Source organism: Numida meleagris, chromosome 17 (assembly GCF_002078875.1).
Source record: "Numida meleagris isolate 19003 breed g44 Domestic line chromosome 17, NumMel1.0, whole genome shotgun sequence".
Lineage (NCBI taxonomy): Eukaryota > Metazoa > Chordata > Aves > Galliformes > Numididae > Numida > Numida meleagris.
In genome coordinates, this window is record NC_034425.1 from 5290102 (window position 1) to 5308603 (window position 18502).

The following is an 18502-nucleotide window of genomic DNA, read 5'->3' on the forward strand; positions in this document are numbered from 1 at the left end:
AGACATCCTGCGGGCCGGGAGCAGCCGGCAGGTCCCTGCCCTCCGCTTCCCCCCCCTCGCACAACCCACGGCCCTGGCAGAAACGCGGCTGTGCCGGCGTCCTCCAGAAACAACAGCAGAGAGGAAGAGCATTTCCACCAGGAGGATGTATTCTGGTGCCACAGGAACTGGGAGCAATGTGGGAGAAAAGGGAAACCGTAGGAAACGGCTGAAATCACGACGGGTTTTAAAAGGGTTTTTGTTGTTTCTTATCTTAGTAGGGAACCACAGGCTTGAATGCTGTGGATTTAAACCCCTCTGATTGTTCAACATTTGGAGCTCATCTGGGAGCTTCCCAGAGGCCGGGCCGCCCCACGCCTCCGTCCTCACCCAGCCCAAGAATGCTGCAGACCAGAGCGGAGATCCGTAATTCATCTCAATTCCACTGAGATACCTATGGCGTGCAAAAAAAATAACAGGGAGGGAGTTGGTGCTCAAGGGACCACCAGGACCAACCTCTGGCAGTCACAGGAACAGCAGCACGGGCTGCAAGGACTCAGTGGCAGCTCAAGAAAGAGCACAGGCAGAAACCACCCAATGCATTGGGGTGAAGAAAGTGGAAGAAGCAGAGGGGCAGCGGTGCAGAGCAGCTGAGCCACCAGCTGGTCCCACTGGGAGAATCTCCCCAAATCCTCTGAGAGGGGAACCTGGGAGCCACCGAAGGGCTCCTGGACATGAACTCTGTGCAGGAGCCACATCCCTGCAGCCGCAGCCTCCCACTGCTCACAGCTCAGCTCGACAAGCACCCATGTCCCGAGAGCAGCACGGTGTCCTGGCCAGGAATTCAGAAGAAGGAAGTTTACACGTCCGTTTCCTCTGCTGGTTGCTTTCTCTTGGCCGTGCTTCCTCCCAGAAGAGAGCTCGAACTTTGTACAGAAGTGTCATTAGCTCAGAGCATCTCCTCTGACCACGCCTGAGCCAGCAGCGGGAAGCAAGAGCCGCATTTGCCTCAAGTGACGACATCTCCTGACCTGCGTTGTTTTGGACACCGCGCACCGAGGGACGCCGTAAGTGCAAAGGAATGCAGAGCCGTGTCCCTCCCCGGCTCCTCTGCCGTCACAGCGAGGCACAGCACCCGCCCAAAGCAGCGAGGGGAACCTCCCGCCAGGCAGCAGCGAGCAGGCGGCACTGCCTGACCCAAGCAGCCTCTGCAGCTCCTCTTCCCTAAGTGGGACAGCAGTAGCGTGGCCTCCCGAGGAGGGGCCTCTCAGACACACGCTTGTGTCAACACCGGGAAGCCAACACCTTCCTGCTGGAAGTTCAACGCTGTGTTTACAGACCTGAGCGCGACCTTCGGCAGCGTTCTGCCAATCCTCCCCGGGGCAGCGGGACACTGAGCTGCGCCGTCACAGGAATGTGCTGCAAGCAAGGGGACGTGACATCCCTCCCCGGCTCACTCACAGCCCCACAGGGCTCACTTCGAGCTTTTTAACTCCCCCGCCTTGCTGTCACTGCTCTCTCCCAACCTGGACGTTGGCTGTGACAATTCACAGCTGGGTGGCAGAAGTCAAGGTCTGGGACTGCCCGCTCGCCCCGCAGCCCTCATCGCTGCTTTCAGTGCTGTATCACACCCTAAGTTGGCACCACTTTCCCAGCTCTGCAAAACCCAATTCCAGTACTGCCAGCTGCTCGGTGCTGGTCCTTGTTGGAAGCCAGAGCTGGCCCAACACGTGCAGAGGAAATACTGCAAGAGTCCGGATAATACGGCAAGTCAAAGAGCTGGATTTGAGATCTGCTGCTTTGGAGAAGCAAGTTCAGGAAGGTGGAGGTGGGGAGGCAGAACGTGCACATAAATTGTTCAGGCAGGGAAAAGTGGGGAGAGACAGCTCTGCCCAGGGCGGCTCCTTCTCCCCTCAGACTGCTACTTTTCACAGGAGCACATTTTGATGGAGTGCAGCGCCTGGATCAAAGGAAGCAGGAATGAAGGAGGAGACCAAAGAAAGAGCTCCGGGGAATGAATAAATGAGTCTCTGCAGAAGGCCTGGAGGGACAAGGAGAGGGTGGGCCCCGGCCTCAGCTCCCAGAGCCGAGGCACGGAGTGCTATGCAGCCAAGCACGTTCCTGAGGACAGGTGTGCCCTTGCTGCAGCACTTCAGAGCATCGGTCAAAGCAAGTATGCGAACTTGACAGGCCATGGATCATTCAAGAGAAGGCTGGACAGCTTGCTAGCAGCCTCTTCAAATGCCAGGGTAACCTGGGGGCTGATGCTTCAGATAAGCCCTTATTCCTCTGTGGGATTTCTGCAGGACGAACATCTTCTCCAGTCCTGCGGGCGGCATTTCAGGTCACGCATTGTAAGAGCCCCAGCGTTCAACTGCGGGCAGCTGAGAGTCGCCTTGGGCAGCCAGAGAGCTCAGCACACCCTGAGTGCAGTTTCAAGGCACTGCAGAGAAACGTTCTGGCTCAGCCAGAATAGAAAGCAATACTTGAAAGTGCTCTTTGTTTCCCTGAAAAATCCAGGCTGGCATTCAGACTCCTGCTTGGGGTTTCAGTCAAAGAAGTTAGAACCAAAGTGTCAGAATTCAGAGTGAAAGCTGGAAAGTTGGACTATTTCCTTGCGTCAGAGAAAGCACGGGGAAAGAAAAAAATGCACCCTGCTTAAAAGCTTCACATACGTTTGCAAACCCACAAGTCATTAAACTCAGAAAAAGCCATTAGTTCTGTAGGACCCACAGAAATTCTTGCTCTCCCTCTGCTGACTCCGCAGTTTGCCGAAAACCTTATTCCCAGACCAGCGCTGTCGTGACTGGTGATGCTGGGGCACAGGCCTGCTAAAAGGCCGTGGATTCAGTCATTGTTAGAAAAAAAACAAAGCATGTTAATTTTGACCCCATAAAAGCACAGTACTTGCAGAACCAGAGAGATCAAGCCCAGCAAAGAGCCACTTTGTTTCAGTCCCCGAGGAGGCCAATTCAAACTGGAGCAAAAGGAAAAGCTCAACTTTTAATAGCCTCTGAACGACCCCAATCTTTTAAAAATCAATTCCTGAAGCAACACCTCTACGTGTGTGTTCCTTTTTATTATTATTTTGGTTGAGACCAGAGAGCTGTAGGTCAGCAGCAAGAACCACATCGCTGAGGAGCCCTGTTTATTTTACCCAGCCCAGGTAGGCTGAGATGTAAGGTTTTATGGGCTGCCTGGATTCCCCAGTCTGTGCATACAGAGCCTGAAGTGCATCAGAAGGCAGACTGGAGGCAGCATTTTACGCAGCAAATGAAAGCTTTGCTCGCTGCTTAGAGGGATATAAAGAGCCACTGTGCAAAATGGGGCAACCACGCACTGAGCCAGCTCCCTGAGCTCCGAGCAGAACAGTCCCACCTGCAACAAGCGGCTGCAGCAGGGAGCACTGAGCAGCTGCCCTCCTGCAGCCACATCAACACTGTTCCCGAGCTCTGCAGAGGGCTTAGGGGGATGTCAAGCAGTATCACCACTGACCTGTGAACAAAGTGCATTCTTGTGGATCTTCTTGTAAATAAGAGCTGGGCAGATGAAACAAATCAGGCTTCCCATCGTAGCACCTGTCAGGCCCAGGACTGTTTCCACTGGCAAAGAAGAACAAGAGGAGTCAGCAGAGCCTTTCTCTTCCAGGACTGCGAGCGCAGCAGCACTTGGCAGCTGCCTGCAGTACAAGCCCAGCCATCCTACCCAGCAGAGCCAGGAAAAACGAGCACTGAGCAGCCCTTTCCCCAAACCCCTCACTCACCATTCGGGATCATGATGCCTCCTATCATGGTTCCAAACACGACAGCCAGCGTCAGGGCTTTAAAGCGAAGTGGGGGCATGTAACCCCCAGCAGCAAAGGTGCCATCTTTTTGCTGGAAGAGAAAAGGTGGGAAGGGGAGAGAATGAACCGAGCCCCTCTTGCACACCTGCTCAGATCTGAGGCAATCACCCCTCATGCTCTGCCAATGGCGTGAAAGGGGCCACACAGGCTGAACAGGGGCAGTTTCGTCCCCAGTGCTGTGATCTCTGCAGAGATGGGGGGGCAGCTAGATGTAGTCAAGTAGTTTTAATATGCGACTGCATCTGAACCTTCAAAACGAGACTGACGGGAGGCACGCAGCCAAAGCTGCTGTTTCCATCCTGCCCCACATGTGAACTGCACAGCTGTATCCGAATCTTTCTGCCAGTGATGCTGCTGTGAGCGGCCCCAAGGCCGAGGGCATGAGAAACAGGCGCAGCTGAGAAGGCAGGAGGGAAAGTGGGCACTGGGGAGAGCTCTGGTTTTGCTGCACCGAGGCATCCCTAGCACCTCCGGGAGCAGGGCTATTCCCACCGCACTGCAGAGCGTGGGCCGGCTCCTCCGACGTGACGGAAGACACCCCAGCTGGGCCGCAGAGGATGAGCAGAGCTGCGGGGGAGCTGCCGATGCTGGAAGGTTTCCAGACACCCTCCATTTCCTGTCCCAGCCCACGTTCCCCGACCAGGAGGTGTGGAAAGCACAGGATGCCACAGACCCACGTGCCCCCAAGAGCCAGCAGGTCCCCGTGTTCCTGGGCACACAGATGGGACACAAAAGCAAAGCGACACATCGGGAGCCCAGGGGAGAAGCGAGGCTTCCCCAGCACTTCCAGCCCTCCACGTCCGCTGCCTCGCTCCAACAGCCTCCCCCATCCTCAGACTCTCCCAACGTGAGAAAAGAGCCGGGGGCTTCTCACAGGCAGAAGTGGCAGGATTTAGAGCTATAAATTGCTCGAGTTTTATTTCCTGCCCTAAGAGGTTTCTATTTATGCAGATACACAAAGGCCTCAGAACATTCCCACAATCTCTTACTGTTATTTACTGAATACCATCGGCATGCTTAGTGCTGTACAATACACAGAGGAGAACACGCTACTGCCACAAGGGACTCACAGTCTAAATCAGACAGACCAACTATAGTCACAGCGGCTGTCTGAAGATCTGACCCTGGGAAAGGTGAACGTGTGGGAGAGGAGAGGGCTGTGCTGCACCGCAGCTCCGCGCCACGTTGGCACAACACGGCCAGGGAGACATTGAGAAGGGGACATCTGAACCCCGAGAGGAGAAGGCTGCACTCAGGGAGCTATTGACAAGGTGGGAAGATGGGAATAATAGTAAAAGAGCAGAAATGAGCAGGCACACAGAAGAAATGAGGCTAGGCTCTGAGGCCAGGAACAGAAGCTCGAGCTAAATGCAAAGTGAGATTGAGTTGGCCAGCAAAAGGATGCCAGCTGGAGCAGCAGGAAATAAGGAGGCTCCTCTGTTTCCAAAAGCACATTTCTCCTTTGTGAAGGGGAGAACCACCTCAGCACTGAACCATGCAACACTTCTACGTGAGAGCCGAGCAGGAAAGCAGCAGCCACGTGAGCTGAGGGGCAACAGAGCAGGGCAGGCCCCAGGCTCACAGCCCTCGCACTGCTGCCCACGGAATTCCTCCACAGAGAGGACAGGAACCTCAAAGCACCACGGATTAACCACTCAGCACAGCAGAACGCACAGACTGCCATTGGCCTCCTGCTGCACCGTTACCACACAGCAGGCACTTAACACGTGCAGTGGGAGCTGAGTGTTTGTCCCTCCGGGCAGCAGTGCCCACCCATGACTCAGAAACACGCCATCGTCAGTGCAGCCCCATAGAACCGAGGCACAATTGCAGCTCAGCTCAGCAGCCAACAGCAGAAGCCAAACAGAGACAGGAGCCCTTCAAAAAGCAAGTTCCCAAGGCGCACACCAAGGCAGCCAGTTGCTCCTGGCCACACAAGAGGGTCTTACCTGCTGCTCAAAGAGAAGGGTGTTCAGTGCCTGTCTGCATGGGAGAATCATCATCGGGAACCCCACAGCTACCGACATCATGAATCCCACTCGGATCATCTCCGTCACAAGGTTGGAAGGGAAGTTCATGAGGACGTTCCCAGCAATGGCTTCGGTGTAACTCACGTAGCCAAAGAAGCCCACCTGTCCGGCAGGAGGGGAGGTGAGCAGGGGAGGTTGGACTCCAAAGCACATGCACAGCTGCTCTTTGCAAAAGGGTGGGGGGCAACGACCCCCCAGGAGTGAGGACATGCCAAGGAAGGAGTGTGGGGCCACCTCCACAGGGAACCTTCTGGAGGCCCTGGGCTGCAACACCCCCCCAGAACTGAGGCATCTTTCCCCGTTTCATTTTGCTTTCAGCAAAGCATCTTTCAGAATAAATACAGATAAGGAGAAGCCAGCCCCATCTGGAGACAAGTCATCGTCCCCGTTGCCCATCCAGAGCGTGACTTCTGGCAAGGAAAGAGAAGGGGAAGTTTCTTACCGTAATGTAAAAGGTGGTGACCACGTTTAGGGAAGAAGCAAAGATGGAGCTCATGATTTTAACGGACGGCTCATCCAAGCTATCATAGGTAGGCAAGACCTGACTGTTGAAAAGGGTAAATTATTTGAGGAAAGTTTCTAGAGAGAGGGAAAAAACCAAACTCGAGCGCATTCCCCGCCTCAGCCCAGCAGCAAAGCCTCCCTGACACCTTCCCCCTATGGAGCATAAACATTCACTGCTATTCCACAATTTATACTGCTAATGCCAAGAGATTGCAGAACACTCATGACTCTAAGTGTTGCAAAAATATTCCTGCTCTCCCCACCCCACCACGTGGAGCTAAACGTGTGATGTAAACATTTTGGTTCAAAAGCGTTGCAAAATTAATGGCCGTTTGCTCCACTGAACACCAGTGGCACCAGGCCAGGCAGCGCACTGAGATTATTGTTCTTGGAGCTCTCGGCACTGATAATTAAAGTAACGCAGTGTTTACAAAGTAAAAGCAGGAAGAAGGTTAGAGCATCGTACTGTCTACATGAGAAGTTAAACAAACAGAACCAAACACAGTGCCTGTCATATTTCGGTGCTGCTGCTGGAGCTCAGTTCATGGAAAGCGGGGAGCGCTGACTGCATGGGATGCGGGGTACTTACAGATTTAGAAAGCATGTGGAATGCACTTTTTGACATCAGATGCATATTTTAGCAACTCGTTAACGTCTGGTTACTTGAATTCAAGTGGCTACATCCTGGCTTTGTGTTACTGCAGTAATCAAGAGGAGGGGGGAGCACCCAGTGAGATGGAAGAGGGTATCCCCAGCTCCAGTGGGCAAAAAGCCACGAGCAGAAAGCGTGTCAGGCCGAGCAGCAGAATCCTTAACCCTAAATCCCTTAACTTCAAAGAGCTCTGCACGAAGGGAGCCAAGCGTCCGCATGGGGAACCAAGCATACCCCTGTGCTGCAGGGACTGCCTCACACAGCTCCCCTGGACACGGTGCCAGCTGCCTACAGGGACTGATGCTCACAGGGGCAGTGAGGGCTGACTTGTCCCATTCCCACTTTCAGCAGAAGAACCACTCGCAGAAATCAGGGGTTTCCTCCCGCAGAGCCCTCCTGCCACCGCCGCAGGGCTCGGTGACACAAGGAGGCTGCAGCACAGGGAGCCCCAAGTCCTCGTGTTCCATCCTCAGCCCCGAAGCAGATTTCCATGCTGCACACCTGTGGAGCAGTGACCCACTTTGCGAGCTCAGCAGCAACAGGCCAGCTTTAAAAGAGCCAAGGGGATCAAACTCCCAAGTCAATTAAGGTCAGTTTTTCAAGGTACTATAATACTGCCTTTATTTTTCCTTGCCGTATGCTGCATTCACATGCAGAAGGGGAGGGAGTTTTGTTTTTAGTCAGAATTGTGTATTTTTTAAAAGGTGATTCAGAGGTACAGCAACATCAGACCTATCCAGCTGAGAAGAACACTCTCATCAGGACTGCCTGGGCTGGAGCAACACATTGCCCTGACGCTTGGAAAAAACACATTGCTTTCGGTTTGGCTTGCCACGTAAGTGCTGTGATGGAGTCTATATTTAGGTACGTGCACGCTGCTCTAGACCAAATGATTTCCCCGCATTTCCAACTCCCAGCAGAACTGTGCTGGGTCCTGTGTGGCTACCATACAAAAAACAACAGGAATTTTTAAAACCTTTAAAATGCGAACAGGGCAAAGCTGTACAAGAACACAGCTCCCCTCGCCAGTTGTAATGGAGACATTATCAGCAAGGCTGGAGCGTGCTCGGGTGGGGACCGAGCTGCCAAGGGAGCCCATAAGTGGAAGACGATGATTTGGATCGTGCGTGTGGGTGTAAACACAGCAGTCTGAACAAATTTTATCTGTCACATTCATTTGCTGTTGGCATGCTACCCGTTTGCTAGAACTACAGGGGGGAAAGCCCAGCTCTGCCAGCCTTCCAAATGAGGATGGTCTTTTCCGTGTCCACATTTGGATTTATGTTTCTATTTAAAGCCTGTTACTATTCTGGCCAGGCACGTATTGCTCACTTGCCATTTTGGTGCAGAAGGTAATGCAGCTAGAAATGTGAAAATAGGCTGCTGTCACCCTGCCCTCCCCCGTGCCAAAGGAAAGCCTTGTTAAGAGCAGGTAACTGGAAACATGCAACAGCTATCCAAAGTCAGTGACTCTGCGGTCCTCTTCTGTGTATTTGCAAAGAGATTTGGGGAAGCAGAGGGCGCACACTGCCCTGCAGGGGCCCTTGGGAGCACGCAGCCCCACTGCCCTCCCTGGGGCTGATTCATTCTCTGCAAGAAACAGGGGAAATCCATTGCTTATGTAGCTGCCCCAGAAGCAACGTGTATTACTCTGAGGAGCTGTTTGGCCCAAATGATCTTACGTTGACTAAGTACAATAACTCCCAAGTGAAACACAGCTTCCTCCCCAACCCAGCTAACAAAAAAGGTCACAACTGAGAGAGATGCTGTACTTCTGCAGGCTGTAAAATACTTCGATTTAAATAAAAGAGGAAACCAGATCCTTACGACCCTCTGCTCTCACAAAATCTCCCTGCACACCACAACTGCCAGGAGTGGGAAGGGTGGGTACTTACGACTGACAGGCAAAAGACATGCCAAAGATGGGGATGCAGCGAAAAATGCCCTCCCAGCGCGTGTAACTAACTTGCTGCAGCCACTGCCCGCTGAAGAGGCCATGCTTGAAGGACGACAGCACAATCTGCAGCCAAGAGAAGGAAAAGGGGTTAAGATCCAGCAGGAATGCCAGCACTGGGATGCAAGGCAGCGCGTGGCAGCTGGGTGAGAGCAGTGCCTGCTGCACCACGGCCTGCTCTCAGATCCCCCCATCCCTCACCCCACCCACACACTTTGATAGTGCTCCCAGCAACCTCACCAGGCCCCATGCTACCGTGGGCACCGGGTGCATTTCATGGCAGTCCCCCTGGTTTGATGCCATCAGGCATCACAGCACGCACGGGAGTGGAACCGTGTCCAGTGACACATCTAACCGTGAGACTTACTGTTCCCAGAAACTTCCTTTGCACTTTTCTGTTCTAAAACAGGTTTTTCAATCCAAACAGAAAGCAACGTTTGCCTCGGAGAATCCTCTTCAACAGAGACAGACGAAAGTTCCTTAAAAAGGACCCCACCTGCACCCTGCTGCTCCAGAAGCACTCCACACCACCAGCTCGCTGGGGACAGGGAGAAACTTCACGAAAACAAGGGGAGCAAGGCACCCAGCTCAGGCACAGGGGCTCTTTTGCCACTGACAGGGAAGCTGGCAGACATTGGCTTGCACAGGAAACAGAAGGTAAATACGTCTGAATGCCTGTTTATAATATCGCCTGAATAGGGGTTTTCTAATCCCCAGAGATTACTTTTAGTGCAGCCAACTCTCATGAAATGTTGTGGTTTTCTTAAAGGCACAGCTTCTGGAACACAGTAGTTTTGTAAAACGCTCATTTACAGTTTCCAGCCTCGTTACAGAGGCGAGCTCAGAACTGTAACAGAGCCCAACCTACTAAAAAAAAATGTTAAATACGTGGAATTTCCACTCCTCCCTTTTCTTTCTTTTGTTTCAGCATTTCAAGGCCTGAAATTTGGTGGAGTCAGGGCTGGGACTCCATGATCAAGCAGCCTGAGCATCAGCCTCCACCTCTAAGTATGTGGTGCTATACAACGAAGCTTGGCCAAGCCAAACAGAGCTTTGGACAACCCTCAACCTACCCTACTTGATCTAAATGGTCATAATCCGTTTATCTCAGTAAAGGAAAACGTTTCTAGAAAAATTTCTGAAGAAACACACAAGAAGCAGAAATGCAATCACTTGCTGCCTGAGAGACATTAACCATCGGTTGCAAAAAAAGCATGCAAAGCACATGCTTGTGTTCTCAACAAGAAGTGCCTTCCCCCTCCAGATTACAAGCATTGAGGTTTCAAGGCAAAACACTAACGGATGATAAAAGCCCTCGTGCTTCCAGGCACTCTTCCCCACATCTTCCATCCTCTGATTTCAACTTCGGAGTCCCGAATTATATGATATCAAGGAGCAGAATGAACCACAATTTGATTTGCTCGCCACCGCAATCCATTGCTTTGTAGCGGCGCGCAGACCTGCCGCCAGCTCCTGCTCTGTGCTCCTTCCCCACGATCCCAGCACGTGGGCAGTAGCTCAGCAACCACGCCAGGCACTATCAGCACTATTTATCAGGAAGGACACATTACACTCGAGCCCTGCACCTGCAAGCTGTCCCCGCGGGGCACACCATGAACACCTGCGTTAGCCCAGTGGGAAAACTCCCAGCATCAGTACTCACCACGAACATGAACACGGTGTAGAAGATGAGAGCCATGGCACTGAATGACTGTATAGAGGCCATCATGTTCCTCTGGAGGCTCAAGGGAAGCACAATGCACAAGGAGACGGCGAAGAGCAGCACGATGCGGAAGCTGCCAGACACCTGGAGAGGGACCGGCACTCAGAGCATGCTCAGAACGCCTCGCCAAATTAGCAAAGTAACTCCCTGATGCAGTTCTATAGGTATTTAAAGATTCGATGCTGAAAGCTTGCCATTTCTATAGCTAGGTCTGTGATTAGCTCAGACAGTCACTGGGTGCCACTGTTGCTCTGCACAGTGCGTGACAGGTCCACCCTGAAGTGGAAGTACTGGGCGGGGGGGAGGGCGGGGGTCTTCGAACACTAATCCAACACAAGTGATTTGAGTATTTTCCATGCAATTAAATAAAAACTGAACTTACTTGGGGAATGGGAGATTGAAGTCTTGAAAATTCTGATCCAGAAAATTAATCAAAACCTCACATTGGTATTTATTATAGCAGAACACTCCGGAATGCTTGGAAATATTTAATACCTAATTTGGCTGCAGCCACAACGCATCTTTTTAACTTCACAGTCCCTTAATCAGAGCTTAGCAGCATCAGGAGGAGCAGATAACAGCCCCGCCAGGAGCAGAGGGGTGCGAGGGGTACGGGCTCAGACAGAGGAACTGTCTGTCACTACCTGGCAGGGGAAAGCATTAGGACAGACGCGTCGTATCTCCTTCATTAATCTGCTCCAGAATTAAGAGCGACCAGTATTAAAGGGATGCATTTTGCTGGCAATGCTCTCAGGGAGGTTTTGCACATCTGATTGTTTCCTATACTTCTGAGCCACTAAAGCTTCCCTGGAGGTGCCCCCACAGCAGCTCGTGGCCCTCCGAGCACACGCTGCTCCATGTAAGGGAACTGGGACCACTGCCTGCACAGCAGCTGCAATGCACCGAGGATTTATTTACCTGAAATCCAAGCAGCCGGGCAAAGAAGTTGGACCCCAAGTCACCAATGACAACATAGAAAGCAATGCAAGTTCCCAGCATCAGCCCAATCATGCTGCAAAACAACAAAGTACAGAGAGATTAGGAGGCTGAAGCAGGAACCCTGGAACGCGGCCGCAGCACAGGTTTAGCACAGACGTGGTCTCAGGGGCTGCACGCTGCGCCCAGCCACAACAGCTGCAGATTGCTCACAATCCTCCTGCACTCTCCCATTGACCAAGAAGCTTCCAGAGGACACAAAGAGCGCATTTAAAGGGACTTAAAATAAAATCCATGCAGGCAGTTGCTCGCTCGTCTGCAGAGGTGAAGCAGGCCCAGCACGCCTTGCTTCAGAGTACATCCACTCCCTAACTCAAGACAACTTTCCAGCACGACACGAAGGGGACAGGACCCAGATTTTACCAAACTCACACTGGAAACGTTTGGCCAGAAGTAAAGCGAGTCCTCCATCTGCAGGGATGCAGTGGGGCTGCTCCTGCTGGAGCCAGAGCGGAGGATGGCTCTTAACAGCTTGCCTAAGGCCTTCAGTTCTGCATTCAGCCCCAGCAACATAAAACCAAGGAAACTCCATCCACCTCTCATCCACAGGCAACATCTCGGCCAGAGATGTGGCTTTGCTAACAACACGTGCATCAGTTTAACTGCTGTTTGGACCCACAGAAGAAACAGAGCTTAGGGATGCCAAGAACTCCTTTATTTCTTGGAAAAACATTTAACAGAATCAGCAAGAGGTCCTCCCAGCCGCACCCCCTGCAGCAAGGGCCTACCATGAAAGCCTTGGTAATAGCTCAGCTCTCAAACTTCCTTCCACAAAATGGACCACACTTTAATGAAAAGATTGTAGTACGAACTGCCTCTCCTCCCATTCATGATTGCACGGACCACTTTCCCTCCCGTTTCCAATTATAGCATCCCTGTGGCAATTACGGCAACTGCTTGCATGGACAAGTCACATTTGAGAAATATTCGGTGTATTTTTAGTGTTCTGCAGCAATCTGCAGATGGGAACAGAGAACGAGCCAGCACCACTGCCTGGCCAGAGCTCAAGATGCCTCCAACAGAGAACCTCTTCTGGAAAAAGCAGCATGGTAACAATGTCCCACTGCCCATGAGGGCTTCTAAACGTGACCTGCGAGGGATTTTCTGCTGGTGTTGGGGTCACAGGAGGCACAGGAGCCCAGCAGCTATCAGGCTGGAGAGCTCTCATGCTGACATGGGGACAGGGCCCCACCACGAGGCGCTTCCTGACACCTGGGAGCAGGCGGCACCGGGCAGCTCCAGGGCGCACCCACGGCACGGGATGCCCTCCTGCAAACACACAGCAACCTTGGCAGGGATCCCAGCCCTGGAAACCAGCCACCAGCGTCTGCCCATGAGTTCACAGCAGAGCAGGAGAGGAGTTCACTCTCCAGCTTCTGCGCCTCATGACTCACAGCTCCTGCCTGCAGAGAAGATGAAGCACACGGGCACCTTGTTCCCTTCTTTATTCGAGTTCTTGGTGGCAAGGAAAACTTTTGGGAGCAGGGAGGGCAGGGGAGTAACAAATGAGTGCAGCAAGGCCACAGAGCAGCACTCTTCATTAAAGAGAGAGAAACTATTCCAGCTTTAAAGCGGTGGATTACCTTGTTTCCACCAACATTTTTCCTGCTTTTCCGTAGGCATGAAATGCTGGCACATAAGAGAAGAAAGGAAAAAAACCACAGTTAATTAAAGAAAGGTCCAGAACGTGGTGCACACATCAGTTAAAAATTAATCAGTGATAGTGACAAAGGGCACTTGAGCAGGAAGCCACCAGCGTTGCACTTGGGGGCTGCTTTCCCTTCCCACCGCCCCATTTTCTTTTTCAGACGTGCCCTCCTCAAATTGAAAACCACATAAGACAGGAGAAAAAGATGAAGGAAAAATAGAAAGCAGGTTATTTTTCTTCCCACCCCCCCCCTTTTTATGTTAAAAAAAAAAAAAAGGCAGTGTGAAGTAGCAGTCACACATGGCAACCATTAAAGGAAAGTCAGCGCGGAAGAGAAAATATGCATGTATAAGATGCTGTGTGGCAAAAAGTTCTGCAGTGCAAAATTTCAATCACAGTCGCATTTTTATTTTTATCTTCCCACTCGAACTGAACCGCCTGACGTTGCTGGATGGGAGAGCTGAGCCGGTGCCCAGAACGCTCAATCCCATCCCCAGAATACCCAGCACTCACAGCCCACACCAAAGGGCTGCTGCCAAGAGGCTTCTTCCCCCTCCCATCCTTGGGTTGTAGCTCGTAGCAGAAAGCGATCAGTAGTCTTTAAATCATTGGGTCGTGTTTTTTTTTTTTTTTTTTTTTTTCTCCTTAAAAAGAAAAAGCCAAGAAAACCGTGTATATTTTTAGCTCCATCTCACTGGGTAGAATGTGAATTGAGACCTCGAGTTCCAAAACCAGACCACAGTGCCCGCTTGTCAGCGTCCTGCAGAGCTCCAACAGCCAACCCACCACCCCCTGGGCCGCCTTTGTCTGCTCCCGAGGCACGGGGCAGAGCCCTGGAGCCCACCAGAAAACCAACTTTCCTCGCTTCTGGAAGCTCCTTCTGTTATTTGAAACATTAACTTACAAACGACGATTTTCTTTGGGCTCGGCTCGAGTTAAAAATGAAGGAAACAACATGTTCTCCCGCAGAACGAAGAAAATAATAATAAAAAGAAAAAAAGAAAAGAAAAGAAAAGCACAGCGGGAGACCCGCAGCAGAAAAATAAACTGGCTTTGTTATGTGGGGCAGCGCTGAAAATAGCCCACGGCTCGACGACAGACGGGGCGGGAGCGGAGCGCAGCCGGGCGCAGGAGCGGCAGCAGCACAGCGGCCTCCAGCTCCCGGCCTCCAGCTCTCACTTGGGAGCTCGCAGCGATGACGGGAAAAGGAAACGGTCCCTGAGTGGTTCCATCAGATCGCCCACTCCGGAGGGTGAGGTGTGAGGGAGGGGGTAGGGAGAGGGCTGGGGATCCTCCTGGAGCCCAGCGTACCAATGAGCTGACGTCCAGAAGCGCTGCTGCTACAGCACCGACCCCACCAGCTCCTTTTCCCAGCACACAGAAATGCACCCCCGGATAACATAGCAGCTGCCACTGATTTCGAGGCTCGAGGTGCTGAGAACCAATCTGTCTCCTTGGCTATTCTGAAATTATGCTCTAATGAGAGCAAGCCTTCAAATATTATGTCAGACATCCCCATTTGGGGACACGGGAAAAATTGGATCCTTTATCTTCTGAAAGAGGAAGGAGACGGTGGCAATAAAATACATCTCCAGAATGGGATCTCCAGGTGCCTAACAAGCTGGGCAGAGCTGAACAGACTCAGGACTACAGAAACCCTTTCAAACCGAGTGTGGTTGCCACGTGCAGGTCGTGTCGCGGCACTTCTCGCTGCAGGGAGCTGACCCAGGCTGCTGGGTCCTGCACACACCCGGCGCCCTTTGGCAGCTGCATGTGGAGGCATTAACCCATCTCCTGGTGGAGGTTCCCTGGGAACTGCCTCCCGCTTCCCTCCTTGCCCCACATCTGCCCAAGGTGCTTCCCTTCCACGCAGAGCAGTGCTGAAGAGCACAGGATTTCAAACAGCCAAGCCCTTCACACAGACAGTGATGCAGGGAGACAACATCTGAGCCGGATCTCAGCCTGTGAGGAGCCTGGCTCTTCTGTAGCTGGAACGATCACTCTCAGTGCTCCTCCGGAAGGGGCCGGCTGCCTGAAGTTACACTGCAAAACTTTCTTCCATCTTTAAACCCTGCCAAAGCCTCCCATAGAATCAGCTGCGGGGGCTGCCAGGATCTCTCGCAGATGTACCAGGGCCCAAGCACACGGTGACAAAGGCTGTCTGTGTGGAGCTGCTCAACCTTGAGGCATTAGGATGCATTATAGGAGCGCTGCCTTTCCTCCCAGCGCCGTCCCCTCCTGGTTGCTCGAGGTGGCACCTCTCCCAGTGCGCGGGCAGGGAGCAGAGGCACTTCTTTGTGCCAGCACCCGCCTGCCAGGAGGTGCCAGGAAGCTGGGAAGCATTACTGGCCTCTGTGTATTCGAGCCCCTTGGCTGCGGGAAGCGCGGAGGACCCCTTCTTCCTGGGAGATGCTCCAAGGTGGAGGGGACTCTCTGTACTCGGGTGAGAGGAAAGCGGCACACAAAGGCTTCTTGTCAGAGCAGGGAGCAGCGGAGCAGGCAGCTGGGACAGGAGGGGTTGGGCCAAGATGGGCACCACCTGAGGGCTCCGCACTAACTGAGCCTTATTTCCAGGGCAGAAGCACGGCTGCTAAAGCCGCAACGCTCTTTAATCTTTTTTTTTAGCTCATAGCAAGGCTAAAGATGCACAGCCTGGTAACAGGACCTTGGGCATCTTGGGCATGGTGGAAATCCATCTGTCAACAATACAGTCACCAAGTGAGCCACGCAGTTCTTTAACTCTTTTACCAAAAGCGATGCAGCCAATTCTCTACTTCCCCAAAGAAACAAGAGAAACCAAGTAAACAACCTTGTTGTTTCACATGCCAGCTGAGAGCACAGGAACCCAACCACCTCCTCCTGCTCCCCAACAAAGTCAGAACCAGCAGAGAGGTCACAGCAGAGGCCAGCACTGGCACCGTGCAGAGGCTGGCAGACGCTGCCAAAACCTCACACATGAATCTTGCAGATGTTTTTATTTTCTTGGCCACTTGAAACTTTGAATGCTGTTTCCTCTCTGCTCCCCCTGCTCTGCCATAAATGCACACACGGCTCAGACCCAGGCAGCCTGAGCTCCATGCCAGGCTCTGCTGGCAGAACCCAATGTCCTCGGCAGCATGCTGGGTGGGGAAGCTCGTGGCTTTCATGCTGAGACCGATAATTTACACCAGGCACCCGCTACGCCAGCTCCCGAAAACTTGGGTTTTGATCAGTCAGCACTGCATCTCCTCCCCTGCCCTGCAGAGTCAAAACAATTCTGTGCCTATTAACTTCACTGTCAAGAGCAGCATTAAGCCCTCGTATCCCCCCAGGGACATATCACAGGGGGAAGAGCCTGACAGAGGAACAAAACACAAATTGAAAACTACTTCAAGAAACCATTTGGTTTTCCAACAGTATCAATATGAAAGTTGTAAATTAAGAGGTCAAAATAAAACCACAGTTAAAAAAAGCAAGGCCTAGAGCTGGAAATTCTCACCCAGGCCGGGGTAGGTCCTGCGCTTGCTGAGATTGGCCGATTTCACCAGGAACATGCAGGATTGATGAGTCATCCAAGAACAGAAAATCAAGAGCAGAGCTCCCAGGACAATGCCACACTGAAAAGGAAGAGGGGGGGGAAAGAAGACAAACACAAGATGGAAAGACAGGCACTTCAGGCAGTCTCACTGCTGCCCCTTGCTGCCTTCAGCCTCCCCCATGTATCTTCAGCTGCACTTTCGCCTGTTCAGGGAGTTCCCCAGCTCCCCTGCAGCCAGGACAAACGTGATCTATGAGCTCAATTTAACTCTTCTTGCAGCCCGAGGACCACACAGAGCAGCCAGCTGCGCTAGCACGGAGGGATGAACTGGAGCCATTTGTGGAGCACAGCTGGATTTGATGATCTCAGAGATCTCTACCAACCTGAACGATTCTATGACTCACACCATGAGACCGGCGCATCCCCACAGCTCTCTGCAGCCCTCATTAGGTTCATGTAAACAACAGAGCCACTCCTAAGCGCAAGGTTCAAACCGTTACACACGCGCTTATTTAATAAGCACTACCTAACAGCACACACATCACCGAGCTGCCCTGTGCTGCACTGAGGGACAGGTGTGCAGAGGTAGACGACACCCACTGGCTGCTTTTGAAGCAGGTGACTTTAAAGGAGCAGAAGCAGCGCCAGCCCCTAACACCAGAAGTGCTCACTGTGCTGGAGCTGAGCCCAGCGTGGCCACAAGGCCAGTGCAGGTGGCTCGGCACCTGCTGAACTCACACACGGGCACGTTGCTCAGTGTTTCTCTTCAACTCAAGTAAAGGTGAGAACGACTGCTGCGAGGCTGCACAGCACAGAGCTCAGGGCCCCCGTGGCACAGAATAAGGCACGAGGACCCAGCCAGCTCCTGCCCTCACACCGCGCCCCCGCCGCCCCGTTCCGTGCAGACCAGGCGCTGCCCCCAGCCCCAGCGCTGCGTGGGGGGATGCTCCCGGGCCCGGCCCCACGCCCGCTCCCAACCCCCGTTCCCGGGGCTCCGCGCCCCCTGGGACCCCACAGCGGCTCCCCCCAGGCTGCGCCCGCCCTGCCGAGGAGGGCCGTGAGCCAGGCACGGCACGGCACGGCTCACCTGGCGGAAGCAGAAGGGCACGGTGAGCACGCTGACGCCCACGATGCTGTTCACCACGTTCATGATCAGGCCCCAGTTGGAGCCCGCGGCCGCCGCCATAGCCCGCGGCGGGGCCGCCCCGCAGGGCCCGGCCCGGAGCCGCCCCTCCACCCCGCCCCGCCCCGCGGTTCCCTTCAGCCACCCGCCATGGCGGCACCGGCACCGGCCACAGCGGCACTTCCGCCTTCCGCTGCTCCGCTGGCGCTTCCGGGAAGTAGGACGGCGGGCAGCGAGACGTGAGGGGCGGAACGACTCGCGGCGGCGCTCTTGCCGCCTTGGAGGACCGCGCACACTGCTCCGGGAGGACTGAGGGGAGGGAGAGGGCTTAGGAGTTTCGTTTCAGGGTTGCTGACAGGGGCGGAAACGGGGTGTCCCTATCCGGACCCAGCACCCAAGAGTCTGGAAAATGTATTGATAATCATGCACATGCATGCACATGTATATAGATGCACGCACACACGTGCATGCATACAAATTGCACATGTATGCCACGAATGCATGCACATGTGCACGTGCAGGCATGCACATT

At 53.3% G+C, this 18502-nt stretch overlaps 1 protein-coding gene across 3 annotated transcripts in view; it reads right to left on the reverse strand.

Moving 5' to 3' along the window:
- Nucleotides 1–18103, reverse strand: part of SLC38A10 (solute carrier family 38 member 10) — a 31302-nt gene extending 13199 nt beyond the window's left edge. For 2 of the 3 annotated variants that reach the window (XM_021414737.1, XM_021414736.1), the window contains exons 1-10: nucleotides 17935–18033; nucleotides 16809–16926; nucleotides 13266–13311; nucleotides 11605–11698; nucleotides 10627–10770; nucleotides 8905–9029; nucleotides 6296–6398; nucleotides 5773–5955; nucleotides 3743–3854; nucleotides 3475–3581 (exon numbers count right to left, since the gene is read on the reverse strand). In XM_021414737.1, coding sequence (XP_021270412.1) covers nucleotides 3475–3581; nucleotides 3743–3854; nucleotides 5773–5955; nucleotides 6296–6398; nucleotides 8905–9029; nucleotides 10627–10770; nucleotides 11605–11698; nucleotides 13266–13311; nucleotides 16809–16926; nucleotides 17935–18033 — 1131 coding nt within the window. Of the gene's footprint in view, nucleotides 1–3474; nucleotides 3582–3742; nucleotides 3855–5772; nucleotides 5956–6295; nucleotides 6399–8904; nucleotides 9030–10626; nucleotides 10771–11604; nucleotides 11699–13265; nucleotides 13312–16808; nucleotides 16927–17934 lie in introns of all 3 variants that reach the window. The other variant, XM_021414735.1, reaches the window with a different exon arrangement.